The sequence below is a fragment of the Euprymna scolopes genome, chromosome 37, assembly GCF_053919585.1.
Source record: "Euprymna scolopes isolate OS-2025 chromosome 37, ASM5391958v1, whole genome shotgun sequence".
Taxonomy (NCBI): domain Eukaryota; kingdom Metazoa; phylum Mollusca; class Cephalopoda; order Sepiida; family Sepiolidae; genus Euprymna; species Euprymna scolopes.
In genome coordinates this window covers 10,629,650-10,647,687 of record NC_136518.1, presented here as the reverse complement: position 1 = coordinate 10,647,687, position 18,038 = coordinate 10,629,650, and the positions used below count along the sequence as shown (strand labels likewise).

At 35.1% G+C, this 18,038-nt stretch overlaps 1 protein-coding gene across 1 annotated transcript in view; it reads right to left on the bottom strand.

The window, feature by feature from the left end:
• Positions 1-509: 509 nt before the first annotated feature.
• Positions 510-18,038, bottom strand: part of LOC145261080 (uncharacterized) — a 70,306-nt gene continuing 52,777 nt past the window's right edge. The window contains exons 10-13 of the mRNA XM_080119259.1: positions 13,831-14,217; positions 4,842-6,901; positions 2,166-2,682; positions 510-752 (exon numbers count right to left, since the gene is read on the bottom strand). Of these exons, the coding sequence (XP_079975385.1) occupies positions 640-752; positions 2,166-2,682; positions 4,842-6,901; positions 13,831-14,217 (3,077 nt within the window). The 3' untranslated portion in view covers positions 510-639. The remainder of the gene's footprint in view (positions 753-2,165; positions 2,683-4,841; positions 6,902-13,830; positions 14,218-18,038) is intronic.

The following is an 18,038-nucleotide window of genomic DNA, read 5'->3' as shown; positions in this document are numbered from 1 at the left end:
GAACCATAATACTTGACGTTTGCCTTAAAAATTTTAAACCAACAATTATTTCATAATTGACAGATTTAAAATTACTTGCAAATTTCAAATGGTCACCATTACAATTTTTAGCCTGAACAGATTTATAATTAAAAAAGATTTTCTTTTTTTTACAATGGCTGACCATTTAAAATCTGAATGTAAATTTTAAGCCTTTAAATTGTCAATATCAATAATTTCTGGCTTAAACTAAAGTTTAAAAAAGCAGACATCAAATACTATGGTTCTTTTGTGTTCCTAAAACCAAAAGGAAAACATAATTTTTACATGTGCCCTTGATGCTATATCAAATCGTCTAAAACTGTACCGGTCCTGCAAATGTCCAAGTAGTGATCTAAAGATGGAAAAAAAAAAAAAATTTCTCCATTTTCATCCTCTTATATTTCTTTCTTTCTTTTTCTTTTCATACCATTTCAGAAAATGGTCATAGTCACAGTAATGCCCAAGAAGAAAAAGAAAAAAAAAAAAAAAACTCCCAATGCCATTTTTTTTTTTTTTTGAAATCTTTAGATGGCAAAAAAAAAATTATTAAAAAAAAGAGGGAGAGAGAGGAAGTTTAAGTTGTAAAATAAGAAGGTAAGCTCGCAAAGACACTTTTATCTACTTCTTGGCACCTCGTCTGCGGGCTTTCGGGAAAGACGAGCGCATCTTCGGGGTTGTGTTTCCAGATCCCATGTTAAACATGGTGGATTTCGAAGGGGTTCCTCCTTGTCCTGGAAAAAGAAAAAAAAAAAAAAAAAGTATAAAAAGTTAATATTTGTGTGCATGTAGTTCGTTTTATGGCATATCAACCCTTTGTGTCATTTAATGATGAATAAAGTTGTCAAATTTTAGAGGCAGTGTAATTGTTTATGCGTGTGAAATACATTACACTTAGAAAATCATATAGGAGTAGGTGCATTACTCTTTGCAAACATTACCAGAAAAGCATTACTCCCTTAAAAAATATTACTCTTTAGCATTGGTACTCTTAGTTTTCAACACGATTGGCCCTCAGTCACTGCCTTCTAGTATCTACTTGTTTTATTTTATGGCATATCAACCCATTTCAGGTTATTTAATGCAGAACCCAGTGATTTTGAAGAAAAATCTTTTAATAAAATATATATATTTTTTTTCAAGTCAGTTCCATAGTTGGGACCCTAATAGGTACTACCACACCGGGTGAGAGTGGACCTGAGAGCAATGGCAATTAAAGCGTGGCTCCACATTCCCCAAAGCCCGCAAGCTGGGGCCTCACCATCGGACATAGTTTAAGGTCATATCCAGGACCTAGGAACCCGGAAGTATTGTCATCACCATCGTTATATTTGTTATACATGTGCCATTAACAGGTCTCGATATGAACCCCTCATCTCTTTCAATATGAGTCCCCTGCTACACAACAGAACAACGATCACGAACTGCGTAATTTACAAACTGTCTGAATTTATCATGGGCAACCACTACAAGAAATGCTTACAAGAAAGTCAGAAGGAGTGTGTTTTTAACATGTTCGTTCAGATTAGCATTCTAGATGTAAGAGAGAGATAAAGAGAGAAAAGAAACAAGTCGACATCGCTACCTATGGGCTGAAACATGCAACTGCTGGAAATAAGGTGCGATAACTGTATATGTCTCAAACTTGGTATTGTTGTGCGTTATGTTTATGTGTGTGCTGCGTGCAAACTAGGGCTGGATAGCAGTTTGCCAACACAGGAATGAAGCGCTTTTTGTTTAATATCAGTAAACTTTACATCAATGTATTCTTTCAAACGAAATATCATTACAACGTAAATTATGCAGATAAATAAACATGAAATTTCCATGAGTCTGACTAAACTAAGTGGTCAACCATAGTCAAGGGCGACCCAAAGGCTACCTTTTCATTAGCTGCTACACAGAGGTGTAGGGGAGGGAATCACTATTTTAAGGATCTTCCGTTTATTAACATGTAGTTCTTAGTAAGGCGGGGGCATCAAGTGCCATTTTTTTTATTAAGTCTAATATGACTTGATCGGGGATTGAACCCTGGACCCCAGCTCATTAGCAAACACTCATGTTCTTATGTCAAATGGGCCAGTTAATGTGAATTGTTATAAATAGCCTTTTAGAAAACTTTTTCAGACGCAAGAATTTTTTCTTACCAAAATTGAACTGTGATGTTCCTCCTAAAGAGGCACTGAAGTCAAATCCTTGATTTGGATTCGTTGTTGTCGGCGCAGCTGTCTGCAGCGGTGTCCCAGGAGATTGTCCAAACGTGAAAATTCCAGGAGCGGGTGACCCAGCAGCAGGAGTTGTGGCCTGACCCGCAGCAGTGGTTCCAAAAAGTCCTGTGTTACCTGTTGTTGAGGGCGTCCCACTGGCAGTACCAAATGGTTGAGAAGCTACCTGTCCAAATAACGGCTTTGACTGAGCTGTTAGGTTGGGAGGAGTCGCTGCGGTCGTGGAGCCAAAAATGTTCGGAGTTGGCTGAGATGTTTTATCACTGTTGTTGGTTGGGGTGGAAAATACATTTGTTGGTTTAGCCCCAAATGAACCAAACGATGAGGCCTGAGGTGACGAGAAGGCGGAACTCTGGCCAAAAGGCATGGAAGTGTTTCCAGGGGTGGATCCTTGACCAAATGTGAAGGGTTGGTTGGCTGGTTGATCACTGTTTTGAGACTGAAACAGGAAAGGTAATAGAAATAAGCAAACATCAAGTATCACAATTCTTTTGTGCCCCTAAGACTATATATATATATATATATATATATATATATCGATAAAAAAAAAAAAATCAATATGAAAAATATATAAATGTTTATATCTTTTCTGTATCTATTTGTTGATGTGTAGGAATGCAAAAAGGCTTAAAAAGTTTCTTTCAAGAGCACAATTTTCAACTGATCTTTTGGTCTTCTTCAGTATGAATGATGGAAACATGCAGGCAGGGCTAGCAGCAGAACGAGGGAATTGGTATCGCCAATGAGGTTAAGATCTATCTGAATACAAGACCATCCCAATATTTTTGACTTGGAATGGTCAGCAACTTGTGTGGCCTTTATTTAAAACCAAGTCTTTCATAATATATATATATATATATATATATATATATATATATATATATTTCCCCAAATTATTTCCGTTTTCAGCACGCTCGAAAACCTATATTAGTGGTAATTTTAAAGAAGTGTTTCATGGGAGGAAAGATACTGCACCTTTACCAATATTTCAATCATAGTCATTTGTTTTCCTAGTTTTGCATATGAATTACAAAATGTCTGATATTTCCCCAAACCTCTGACTTTGATGGAGGAGAGACAAAATCTTGTTACTATGGTTTCAAATGATCCGAAATAACTAATAAATTAACAGTAAGGAAAGACTTGCTCCTAAATAATTCTCATATGTTATATCTCCCCTCTTTTGGAAATAGCGTACGACAATGAATATCTCCAGTATCAAATAATCCTTATACATTGTGAAATTTACTTTATGTATGAAAACCAAAGAGGTGAGATATAACATATGAGAAATATTTGGAATCAAGTCTCCCCTTGCTGTTATTTCAGATCATTTGAAACCATAGCAGCAACTTTTAATCTCCCCTCCATCAAGGACAGAGGTTTTGGAGCAATCTTAGATATTTTGTAATTCATATACAAAACTAGGAAAACAAATGACTATGATTGAAATATTGGTAAAGGTGCAGTGTCTTTCCACCCATGAAACACTTCTTTAAAATTACAACTATTACAGGTTTTTGAGGGTGCTGAAAACAAAAATAGCAATAAAAATCCCAGGAAATGAGTAGTTTCCAAGAAAAGAAGTAATTATAAAGTGGGGGATCACTTTTCTGTATTAATTTAATGTAAAATGAACATCCACTTCATAGCCAAGGAGGCCATAAAGTGGGTGCATATTTTACGTTAAATAAATCCCCTCTAGAAAACTGAAAAGAAACTGGAATTTGATGAATATTTATTAATTGGTGCTTCATATCTTAAAATTTCATAAAAAAAGGAAAAAAACGGGAGAAAAGGGAAAAGACGGGAGAAAAGGGAAAAGACGGGAGAAAAAGGAAAAGACGGGAGAAAAAGGAAAAGACGGGAGAAAAAGGAAAAGACGGGAGAAAAAGGAAAAGACGAGAGAAAAAGGAAAAGACGAGAGAAAAAGGAAAAGACGGGAGAAAAAGGAAAAAAAAAAAAAAACGGGAAAAAGGAAAAAAAACAGAGAAAAGGAAAAAAGGGAGAAAAGGAAAAAAGGGAGAAAAGGAAAAAAGGGAGAAAAGGAAAAAAGGGAGAAAAACAGAACCCCCCCCCCCCAAAAAAAAACCCCCCACAGTATCTGAGTTTTTGCGAAGGCTTCCATCCCTGCTGATAAAACTAAATATAGCCCAGGTTACTAACCCTCATGTTTTGCAACTGTGTTGCAAAATTGATAATGATCAATTGTTAAACTAGTAGTGAATGCTACATTCAAGACTTTTTCCCCATAAAAAACGTGCAAAAGTTATTGCCCGTCGACTTAAAATGAGTGCTCGATACCAAATCGATGGCCAAATACGGTTAAATTTATGCACATTTTTGTATGAAATACAAATCGTTATTAATCGTTAACTGTGCATCAAACGGATACCATAATACTTAGTTCGCTGAGTTAGTTTATCATAAACGTGCAGACAAAATTTCAATCAGATTGGCCCATTAGTTTCCGAGAAAACGTGGCACAGACAAAGAGAAGTATAATATGGATACACATAGCTAACTTTATACCAACGGAAACTTCTGAATTTTATTTATTAGATTTTAAAACTGAAATAAAATTAAAGCCATATTTACCTGTTGTCCCGTTTGTCCAAACACATTTGTTGTTTGATTGGCTGGAGCACCGCTGAAGTTAAAACCTGACGTACTTGTGCTTGGAGAACCAAACATAGGTTTCTGTCCATCCTGGCCAGCTGAAGGAAACCCACCAAAGGCATTTGAAGCTTGACCAAATATGGAAGTGGAACCAGCAACAGCTGATGGTGCTACAGTGGTGACTGTCGCAGTGGTGCTGGTTGCAGCCTTCGAACTGCTGGTACTGCCGGCACCAAAGGTGAATGTCTTCTGCGAGGGAGCGGAAGAATTAAACGTAAAGTTGAATCCTGTCATTGGTGCCGATGTTGTAGAAGTCTGTTGAGCCGTATTTGTACTGCCGCCAAATGGAAAAGTACCACTTTTACTTACATTGGTCTGGTTGCTTTGACCAGCCGAGGCACCAAACAGTGTACTAGGATTTGAGGATGCTCCGAATGTAGTAGAAGAGGTCCCAAATGCTGTGGAAGCCGTAGTAGAAGCCCCGAATGCGGTAGAAGACGTAGTAGAAGTCCCAAATGGTGTTGAAGCTGCAGTAGAAGCCCCAAATGGTGTTGAAGCTGCAGTAGAAGAAGCCCCAAATGGTGTTGAAGCCGCAGTAGAAGAAGCCCCAAATGGGGTTGAAGCTGCAGTAGAAGAAGCACCAAATGGTGTTGAAGCCGCAGTAGAAGAAGCCCCAAATGGTGTTGAAGCCGCAGTAGAAGAAGCCCCAAATGGTGTTGAAGCCGCAGTAGAAGAAGCCCCAAATGGTGTTGAAGCCGTAGTAGAAGCGGTACCGAACGGTGATGAACTGACACCAAAGGTGGGTTTAGATTTGTCGGTGGAGCTAAAGAGTGGGGAGATGGCTGATGATTGAGACGCAAAGGCTGGGGTGGTCGATGCAGGATTAGCTCCAAATACTGGAGTATTGACTGATGAAGTTGCCCCGAATGCTGGTTTAATTGCAGTCCCAAATGCTGGTGAAAGGGCCTTAGAGGTTGCACTAAATGCTGATTCATTAGTCGAAGTAGCCCCGAATTTAGGCGCACTTGTGGCCAAAGTTGCCCCAAAGGTTGAAGAGGCAGATCCAAACGTACTGGTTGCTGTGGTTGCTCCAAACACTGCTGAGGGTGTACTTGACGTACTAAATGCAGGAGTGTTTACATTCGTTCCAGATCCGCCAAAACTGAAGCTTTGGTTACTTGCTGTCGTAACTGCAGAAGTGCTATCTGCCTTAAATGTAAAGATGCCGCTCGTAGACTTGGTTGTAGGTATTGTAGTTGTACTTGTTTTTGTGGCTGTATCGCTGGGTTTAAATGTAAACATACCCGTGGCAGGGATAGTAGTAGATGACTGGGGTAGAGAAGATGGAGTTGATGATTTAGTGAACACAAACGCACCCGGTGCAGATGTAGTCGAAGTTGCAGCAGTAGGTAGTGTTACTGCTGCAGTTCCGAAAGATAAGCTGGCCGAAGTTGTGGAGGCTGTGGTGAAGCTCTGTGCAGAAGTTGAGGTGAAAGAGAATAATGATGAAGAGGTTGCAGGAGGGACTGAAGTGTTCGGGGTACTAAATGGAGACGCTGCTGACTGGCTGCCAGATTTCTGTGTTGCAGCGGAGGTTGGTGTGACCTGTGGGCTGATGAGGTTGAAGGAAAACCCACCTGACTTAGAAACATCTTTGCTAGGCGATGAGAACATCGAGGGACCAGCATTTGTCTGGGTAGTGGCTGTAGTGATTGCTGAAGTCTGGGGATTGGTAGCATTGGTCCCAAATGCAAAGCTTGAAGTGGTTGTAGTAGCAGGGGTTGTAGAGGTGGATCCTGCCACAGTGAAAGTTCCAAAACTAAATCCTGAGGTTGCTGTGGAAGGAATGGATGATGATGATGACGACGATGATGATGATGGAACTGATGCAAACTGACCACCACTGAGGCTTAAGGAGTTAGAAGTAGTAGTTGAAGTAGGAGCAAGGCTTCCAAACATTGGTTTGAATGGTTGGCCTGGAGTGGTTGCAGAAGGTATTGATGTTGAGAGTGATGTGGAAGTTTCTGATGGTTTTGTAACTGAAAAATAAAAAAAATTCTTAAATCCATCACTGAAATTTATTAGCAAGGAAGATTCCAAAAATCAAATCAGAATTTTTTCTTATAGAAATATATTTATCATTCAAACACTACCGTGTTTGAATATATGGTTAAATGGCACTTTTAATCATTTAGAACTGCTTTAAAGCTTTACCGCTATCTCATTTTGGGACAAAATTTCAAACAATTATTACAGTTTAAAGATCACCTCAGCTATAGTGTAAAAAAAAAAAAAAATTTTTTTCAATTTTCATTCAGTAAAACAAAAGTTATGAATTCACTGGTGTTTAAAATCATAAAAAAATGTAAGGAGGTGAGCAACATTTTTATGACGGGTTTCCATAGCGACTACTGTTGTGATCAATTCACAGCTCTCTCAAAAAGAAATAACAAGTGAAACAGAGAGAATGAAAGCATGGAAGGGAGATAATTTGAGGGATTTTATTGAAAGCAGATGAGTGCTGTACATTGTTATTACATATGTGTAGGTTACGTTTATGGGGGCAAAAAAATAAGATTGAAATTGAACAAAGAACAAGTGAATTTACTGGAAGCCTGGAAAAATCATGGATTACAATAGAAAAATGCGAGCATGAATAGTAACATTTTTTATTTTATTTTAAATTCAATTTATAACATTATATAATCAATTCTTAATGCGGAAATATTTTAAGTTATAGATTTATTATATTTTTTTACTAGAATACCTTGTCCTTTTCTTTTCCAGTTTTAGCAACTAGTCCTTTACTTCTATGTTTAAGCTTAACCATATTATTTTTCATGCTCGCATTTTTCTATTGTAATCTATATTTCTATAAAAGTGAAAGTGTGTGTGTGTGTGTGTGTGTGTGCGTGCGTCTCTGTACATTTCCCTACACAATAACTGTCAATTTTCAGTCTACAAACTCGAAATTTGATATACAGAGTATGGAGATTTGTGAAAATCTTTGTAATCTGTTTTCGGACAGAAATTTGGCTGTTAAGGAGTCAAAGTTCAACGATTTGACTGTTGAGAACTCTACCAAACTCCTCCATCAATTTTGGGTCTTAATACTTGAAATTTTAGACATAGGTTCATTGGACATGGATCTAACTTAATAACTTGATTTGAGCCTAAAACAATAAATGTTAAGGGGTCATAATAGGGGTCAAAGTTTTAAAAAATTTTACCTCTGCAGTCTCTGCCAAATTACTCAGACAATTTCTGGTCTAAACATTTGAAATTTTACATAAAGGGTATAATTGGTTTGGGTCGAAAATTTTAGCTACCAATATATAAATGTATGTATGTATGTTTGCATGTCTGCCTAAAACTTTTGACAGAGGCGATGGATTTTTACAAGATCAGTATCGTTTTGGAACTTGACCCTTCAGACGACAAATACCGAAAAATTGGCTAAAAACATTTCTTCACCCTCAACTGGGCACTCTTTTTACAGGGAGGGGTCGCTTTTTTCACCAATATTTCTGAAAGTCATCCCCTCTTTTCGGTTGTCTAGCCTTAATTTAAACCTACATCACTTCCGGTTTGGCGGTGGTCGTAACAGCAAAGATGTCATGTTTTTTCCCATTCTTTCCCTCCTTCGCGGTACGGGCCTGCCTTCCTACTACCACTTTTTTTTTTTTTTTTGCTCAACACACACCTCCAAATACCCGGGCAACGCCGGGCACCCATGCTAGTAAGGAACATTTAAGTGTTGAACAGCAGCACGTGGATACGTAATAATTTCATTTTGTTTCGTAATAATAACACCATGCGATGGAAGAAAAAAGAAATTGTGAGAAAGACGGGTTACGTTGAAATATATCGATTAAAACAAATAAACATTTGTTTATTTAAATCTTTGCATTGTCTGGCTTCTAAATGTATTATATATACGTATTATATATACGTATTTCAATTTAATTTACCATTTAAACAACGCTTTCAATATTGTAAAAACATGATCATCCATGTCAAGCTAAGAAATTAAACTTCATAGGAGGCAATACACATGTAACGGATGCATTCTGGACTTGGGGGTGGAGATTCAATGATGAACAACAGCACATGGATGCTTAATAATTTCATTTTGTTTTGTAATAACACCATGCGATGGAAGAAAAAAAAAATTCTGAAAAATTTAGGTTATGTCAAAATATATTGATTTAAACGAATAAACATTCATTTATTTAAATCTTAGTGTTGTTTGGCTTTTAAACGTATTATTTTTTATTTATTTATTTTTTTTTAATTAAAAAAATTTTTTTTTATTACATTTTCACCCCAAACAAGGCACATTGCCACTTTGGTGTAGGGGGGCTACTATCAGGGCAGCAACTACTGGGGCACTATGTAGGGATTTGGGCAGCAAGATGTCAGTTCACGTTACACTTGAACTTCTGCATGTCAGTACAGTTGGGGAAGCAGAGACCTGGAATGGAATTCCAGAGTCTAGCGGTTCTGGTGAAGAAACTACTGGAGTAAAAGTCTCTCTTGCATCTAGGGATCTCTACTGTGAAGGGGTGGGATTTAGCTACTTGTCGGGTGTGTCGGGGGTATTTACGTCGTGGGGGCACAAGTGTCTGCAGTTCGTCAGAGCATTCACCATTAAAATACTTGTAGAACAGGCAGAGGGATGCAACGTTTCGTCGATGGGACAGAAACCGAAGCTTAGATGCCAATTCAGGGCCTATCAGATTGGCGACTCTCTTTTGAACCTTGTCTAGGAGCGAGAGACTAGCAGCAGATGCACCAGCCCAAATGTGACAGCAATACTAATTATACATACATATTTCAATTTAATTTAAGAAAATAATTAATTGCCGCAAACAGTTTGTGTCTGGTAAAATAAATTTTACAATATATTAACAAAAGTTGTCTATAATAGACATGATTGAAAAAAAAAAAAAATGTACATATATCAAAGCAATGGCAGAAACTGTAGAAAACGATTTTTAGTCGGTAGTGGAATGGACCCGTAAGTGGATGGTAGCACTTAGTGCTAAGACTAAACTTCTTTTCTTTAACTAGGAAAAAAACTTTCTCAGCCACCAATTACCATGGCAGCAGGACATTGGATGGCCATGGAGGAGGATGAATCTCTAGCAGATCAACGGTTCTATGGTATTAAGAGTTACATTATTCAACTGCAGCTATGCGGATGATCCAAGGACAACATATAAGTGCAAACAGGTAAATCAGATGCTACTGCGTTGGGGAAGATAATAGCAACCCACCCATTGTATTTTGCCAAGTTAAAAAATGTGTGGACTAACAATGGACTGAAGCCTACGGAGAACACTAACCATGATTTCATCTACGGCATGGAAAATGCCATGATACAAGAAGAATTGCTATGACAAAGAACACGATAGCTGAGAGTTCATTCGTGAGTGAATTTTAGTTTTGTTTAACAGCATTTAAACCTCGGGGGAAGTGGAGGGGGGGGGTCATTTCCAATTTTTTCCCCTTCTTTTTTTATGCTAGTGTATGGTGCTTTATAACTTCGTTTCACTTGTTATATTTTGTTGAGGTGATTAGCATGTCTTATTATTTCTTATAGAATGACCGATTATACACGTTTGGTTTAGACATTTTCTTTTGTAATATTTATACCCTTTTCAGGTCATTCAATGCAAAATCCGGCCATTTGATAGATTTTGTGCTTTAAGTTCTTTATATCTCCAAATATTTATTCATTGTGTTTGGTTTGTCGAGGAAAACTTGTTTGTGTTTTTGATTTTGCAGAACATAAGGCGGAGGGGAGGAGGAGTTTGATTTTATTTTAGATTTTAGAGATATATTGCAGTCAGTCTGATTTCTGTTAATGTTTGTTCTATAAGAGTTAGAAATTGTTTTTTTTTTTTTTTTAAACTACTTCTGTTATTTGATGAGCAGGTCCTTTTTTGAACATCTGTGCAAGAGTAGTGTGATAGCTTTTCTTGCGAATATTCTTATATTTTTAAAATGCATCAAAAAATTAAAATGCACCAAAAAATTAAAATGTATTAAAAAATTAAAATGCATCAAAAAATTAAAATGTATTTAAAATGAATAAAATGTGTAAAAATAAAATTAAAAATTAAGCGTATAAAAATAAAAAATTAAATATATAAAAATAAATTTAAAAAATTAATAAAATGTATATCTTGATATTATATTTCTTTGTTTGCATGTCTTATATTTTTGGCAATCAATCAGTATGTGACTGACCGAGAGTAGTTGATTGCAGCAGGTAAACCAAGGCATTGTTTCTCCTTTGAGCAGGTAAGCAAGTGTTACATAAATATGTGCCCAATTCTAATTCTGTTTAATCTATCTTGTCTTTGATTGGTTAGTAGTTCTATGATTTCCAGTTTGTGGGTTGATGTTTATAGGTTTTGTTATTTGGGAACACGTCACATATAGATTGATATTTTCTTACGTAGGCGTTTTGTAGTTTGTAAATATGAGTTTAAGAGCTATTATTGTCATTTTAGTAGCTTCTTTCGCAAGGGTTTTGGCCATTTGATGCTCACATAACTAAGAATCCATATCAAAACTACTGTTTTACCGTTGTCTTTTCGATCTGAATACATTTTTAATATCTCTTGTATGTATGCATAGTTTTATCAAAATACTCTTGTTAATTTTTAGTCTACAGACTTGAAACTTGATATATAAAGGATTCAGACCTGTGGAGAAAATCTGATTGGGCTTTTTAGCTGGTAAAAATAGCTGCTAAGGGGTTAAAATTGAAAAATTGGAACTTGGCAGGTGCAAGTCAACTTAAAGCGTTCCTTTATGCATGTGCAAATATTCATTTATATGTTTAAGTCGATTAATTTGTAAAGTTTAATATGCATATGGACTTAGCTCATATGGTAGTGCATAATGCTGGAGAGCTACAGGTTTTGGTTTCGATTCTAGCTGATGATATCAAAGTCTTTTTTTTTTTTTTAACTTGAAATTGCTACTATATCTTGAATACAATATAATAATCAATAGAGAAATTGCTCTATAATAATAAATATGAAATCTGCATGAATTAAAATATCTTTAAGCACATTTTACAATCAGACAATGCTGGGTTGCCAGTCAGTGTGTGTGTGTGTGTATATATATATATATATATATATATACTTCTGAATAAATTTATCTAACAATCAGCTGGTATGGAAATCTGTGATTATAAGATTTACAAAATATTACTTAATTTTCTCTGCTTCTTTTTCTTTTTCCTCCCTTTCCCTATACCCAAGCCTAACCTGACCTACTAAAGCGAATACTCAACCTTTTTATAGCTTGTTTGAACTTTGTCTATAGAGGTCACTTTCTGCTATATACATATGTTATCTCCCTTCCCCCATCCATCTCTTCATTTTAAATTTGTCTCCCCTCCAGAACCCCTTTCTACCTATTCTATCTCACTAATGTTTAATTCCAGTAATACAAGGTGACCCCCCAAAAAAACAAACAAAAAAAAGCTAAATGGAGACCATCTAGAACATATGCTGTAGAACGGAGACAAAAAAAAGGCCAAAGACCCTAGTGTTTTGATGTGATGTTTTGCATATAATAAACTAGTTATGACCAAAGTTTCATTTCATTCGGACAAAACACTAAGAAACAGGGCCTAATTAGAGTTGGGGCCTGTCTTTCTTTGGGTCACTCTGTACTAAGATTTTTAATAAAAAGTTCCAACCAGACCATAAAAATCTTTTCACCGGCCCATAAAGAAGAATTACTCAGAAATATGCCCAACATGGATTTCTACTCTGTGATGTGGATTACCCAATATACAGCTTGGATCTCATTACCTCATTGCTTTAAAGGACAGTCACCTTGGATTTTACCGCGCAATTTGGAACTAAACCTTTATATCCTTTTCTTCAATTTCCCCTCCTATGTGACTTCTATTTATTCAATTTTTCATTATGATTTTTCTTGTCTAACTGACTTTAGCAAATAGGGTGAATACCATTATATCTATTTGCTAATATTTTCTCCTCTGAAGAGAAACCCTATAGGATAAGGAGATAAAATTTTCAAAGTATTCTTTGTCTTACTTAGAATAATAAATAATCCTTGATTTAAATAAAGGTTTTTTTAATTTCATTGAATCACTATCATTTTCTATATATAATATATATATATATATATATATATATATTATACACACACACACACACACACACACACACATATATATAAGATTTGTTGTTGGCATTTTTTTGCGATATTAACTTCGAAACGCTGTTATTTTTTTTTTTTGCTACATTATAAGCTCTTATTCTTCATATTTATTTATGTTATTAAATTACATGCATAAAAGTATACCCATGGACATGCGTGTTTATTGCCTTTTAGTTCATAGGTATACTTTTATGTACATAAAATAATATTTAATAACATAAATAGATAAATACGTTCCATAAAAAATAAGGGCGATCCATTCATATAGATATATGAATAACAATAAGAGCTTATAACTCTTAAAAAACGCTAAGGTAGCAGAAAAAAATAAAAATAACAGCGTTTTGAAGTTGTTAATATCGCTTAAAAAAAAAAAAAAAAAAAAAAGACCAACAACAAATCTTAACTTTATAAGCGATAAAAAAAACGTGCATTAAAAAAGTGGCGATCGACCATGGTTCATTGATAACATATGAGAATGTGGATACTGACGTCATGAGTTCAAGCCTAACCTGTGCTCACAACAGCTAAAAACCAGAAACATGCGTGTCCATAGGTATACTTTTATGCACGTAATATTTAATAATATATATATATGTGTGTGTGTGTGTGTGTGTGTGTGTGCTATTATTCCAAGAAAATACACTGTTTTCATGCATGTAGCCAAATAAACCATCTCTTGGCCCTCAAGACGAATAGAGTTATATGTGACAATGTAACGCCCAATGTAAAATTAAATACAAATGCTTACCTGAGGAAAAAAACCCTGTTGTTGCTTGTGTTGTGGTTTGGGGTACTAAGGTAGCAGTGGATGTGGCTGATGAAATAGTTGTTAATGTGCTAGTTGATGGGCTTGTAACCTGAAGTAAGGATGACAATGGACTTGCTGACGGCAGTGAAGCTTTTGTTGTTGTTGGAGTTGCTGAGGCTGTCGATACGGCCAATGTTGAAGAGAGGGGTTCTGAACTGGTTGTCGTGGGGGCAAGCAAAATACGAGTAATGCTACTGGTGGTAGTAGTGGCTGCAGAAGATGCAATAAGGCTAGTGGTTGTAGTCGTAGAGGTCAAAGTTGAGGAAGTTGAACTCAGGGTTGTGGAAGGAATGGTCAAGACTGATGTTTCTTCGCTGCTTCCAACAACTTGAAAATAAAAAAAATAAAATTTACGTAAAAATTAATAAAGTATATATAAAAAAAATTAAAATGCATCAAAAAATTAAGATGCATCAAAAAATTAAAATGCATCAAAAAATTAAGATGCATCAAAAAATTAAGATGCATCAAAAAATTAAGATGCATCAAAAAATTAAGATGCATCAAAAAATTAAAATGCATCAAAAAATTAAAATGCATCAAAAAATTAAAATGCATCAAAAAATTAAAATGCATCAAAAAATTAAGATGCATCAAAAAATTAAGATGCATCAAAAAATTAAGATGCATCAAAAAATTAAGATGCATCAAAAAATTAAGATGCATCAAAAAATTAAGATGCATCAAAAAATTAAGATGCATCAAAAAATTAAAATGCATCAAAAAATTAAAATGTATTAAAAACTTAAAATGCATCAAAAAATTAAGATGTATCAAAAAATTAAAATGTATCAAAACATTAAAATGTATTAAAAACTTAAAATGTATCAAAACATTAAAATGTATTAAAAACTTAAAATGTATCAAAACATTAAAATGTATTAAAAACTTAAAATGTATCAAAACATTAAAATGTATTAAAAACTTAAAATGTATCAAAACATTAAAATGTATTAAAAACTTAAAATGTATCAAAACATTAAAATGTATTAAAAACTTAAAATGTATCAAAAAATTATAATGTATCAAAAAATTAAAATTAATAAAATGTATAAAAATAAAAAATTCAATGTATGAAAATAAATTTTTTAAAAATTAATAAAATTTATTATTCAATATTATATTTCTTCGTTTGCCTGTCAGTCTGTTACTTTTTCCCAGAAACTACTGGACCAATTTGGCTAAAATTTTGTATGGACCTTTGTTATTACAGGGTGCTGTAAATTAAAAATAATGGTATTCATATTGATGCACAATTAGGGATCAATAGTGATTAGTATTTAATGCAAAAATGTGCGCAAATTTAACATTCAGCCATCAATTTGGCTTAAAGCACTCATTCTAAGTCAACAGGCTATAACTTTTGCCAGTTTTTAAGGGGCTAAAAAGTCTAATCTATATATAAAACTGTCCGTATATGTGGGTGGGATGTTCAAGTGTGCTCTATAAAAAAGAAACATCAGAGAATCTACATAAAACTAAAAGTGTACTACGTGAAATTTACTTGGGTAGACAAGGGAAATGATCACGTATCTTCAAGTGCAACCCTATGAAGTCTATGAAAGACTAACCTCCTTGAAATGTGAAATACATCCTATTATGAAATTTAAACCATATGTATAAAATTCTATGGTAAATACATGAAAGTAAGCCTGAATCTACTCTTTAAATACTGAATATCTATGTGCCCCCTAATGTGTCAAAACTCTGTGACGTAATTCCCCATTGAGGAGCTTTAGAACTACGCTGAGATAGCTTTTTCCCGGGTGACGCCAGATAACCCGAGGATTTAAGATAGAAGATAAATATAGATATATTTTAATTCACTGTCAAAATGGATATATTTGTTTTTTTTTTGGTTGGAAGACCTGAGATATTTTGTTATTTGGGAAAAACTCAACAACAGGAAATGCGAGGATGTTAGACGAACATATTGTACTGGCTGAGTGATGGTTGGTGACCTCGAGGTTATGTGATTTTTAGTTTTGAATGGGGTCTCAGATCGTTGGGGCTTGGCGTGATTTGATTGGCTGGGGAGACTTCCACCTCACTCTCATCGGGTCGATACGCTCTAAAATGAAACAGATTGCTTGTTGAATTCGGGGAGAACAGATCGTATAAACCCGCCGTTCCCTGGAGAGGGGACCCCTCCACCTTCCTCACCCAACCGCCTGTCGCTGTCGGTGAAGAGATTTGAGACTTTGAAAAAAAAACTTACTACGAATTGAATGAGAATTGTAAAAACATTTTTGTACATAATTCTGCAAAATTAAAACTGTAGATTAGTCTACAATTGTTTGTCTTTCTTCCTGCCCGCTGCTTCGATATTCGCTTTTAGCATACCAGATTTCATGTAACAACCTCAGAGAAGACTAGACTACACGAGCTGAGATTCCTAAATAAAAAGGGGGTCCTTAATGACCTTCTCGAGTGAGGGGTTACAACTCCTTAAAACTTCAAATACGTAAATCCTCCTTTCAACCATACGAGGTGTTGAAATGCGAGAATGGGGCCAATAAATGAAAAAGTGCATAATAGTGAGATCCTCATTCAATCCTGAGCAACGCCTGGTTCTCCTGCTAGTCATAGTTAAATTTAATGAAATTTAAATTATAAGTAAATAATGTGTGCATCGATTGAGTCATTATTGTTTGCTTTCATGATAGCAAACATTTCCCAGGAATTACCACCTTAAATGATCTACTGCCCTACTTCTGCCCATAGATCTTCAGGTTTATATTAGACTTGATGAAAAAAAATATTTTTTTGTGGATCCTTGCGATAAATTATTTATGAGAATACAAAATCTTTATATTAGATTCTCCATCCAGCGTGGATCTAGCTAAGATTGAACTCACAACATGAGTTTGTAGTGTAATTCAAAACTTGTCAGTAGCTGATTAATTGATGCTTCGCCAGGGTTATCAAGGGTGTGGTTTTATAAGATAAAAAAAAATCCTACTTTGATTGCCCTTCGGGGCCCGTGACAAAGTGGATAGAGATGCGGAATATCTACAATTTCAGGTGAGCACCGTCTGAAGATAATGGTCTTAATCCCATCCAAAGCTGACCAGAGGATTAGGAAACCGTGGTGATACGACAACAACTATCCACCCATCTATCCAGCGCGGCCGTAGCCGAGATTGAACTCACTACACGAGTTTGTAGTGCAATTCAAATTTTGTCGGTAGCTGAATACTTGATGCTTCGCCAGGGCTATCAAGGGTATTTTTTATCATGACGCCATCACTAGACGACTTAAGAGAGAGTCCCATCTACCCTCGAGAGAAGGATAGACCGCGCCAGTTTCTTAACCTGATATTTTACCTCGCGGTACATACAGCCATCTAGTACTGGCCAGGCTCAACATTGATTAACTTTGGTGATCTGGCAAGAACCGGTGTGTCAACGTGATTGTGCTGTATATTTATTATATATACTATTGTGTATTGTATATGAGATTCTAGCTTGATAGCAAGGATGCTTGATTATATATATATATATATATCTCTTAAGACAAAAGGATGAAAAAAATTACGTTTACTAATTTATCAAAAGTTCAAAAATAAGGAATGAAATATTTTTCTTAATTTGGAACCTTTAGTGAATAAAAGTAATATTTTTTATCTATCTGTTATATATACAGTAGCGTCCAAAAGTTAAGGAACGGTCGATCATTTTTATTGAGTGGCTTCTAACTTTATCCATGAAAAGGGAAAAAATTTTTTTTGGTGAATTTTCCAATGTTTAATAATGGTAGTTAAATAAAAAATAATTATTTTATTTTGAAGCCATATTAGTTTTTTATATATAAATAATTTTAATTAAATTACAGGCATTGAAAAGTTAAGGAACGGGGAAAATTAATACAAACTTTAGCAACTTTAATAACAACTTAACAAAATATCGACTCCGAATATTAGAAAAAAAATCTATATATACAAGAAAAACAGCTTATTTATGGCCATTAGGATGAAAAAAAAGGCCATAGGGGAGATTGTTAAAATATTGAAAAGGTCTAAAAGCGTTCTTTTTTGGGTTATTGAAAATTGAAAAAAAAAGGTTTACCATTGCCTGAAAAAAAAAAAAAAAAAAAAAAAAAAAATCGGGCCGACCCCAAATAACTAAGAGGGAATATAGAAAAATTA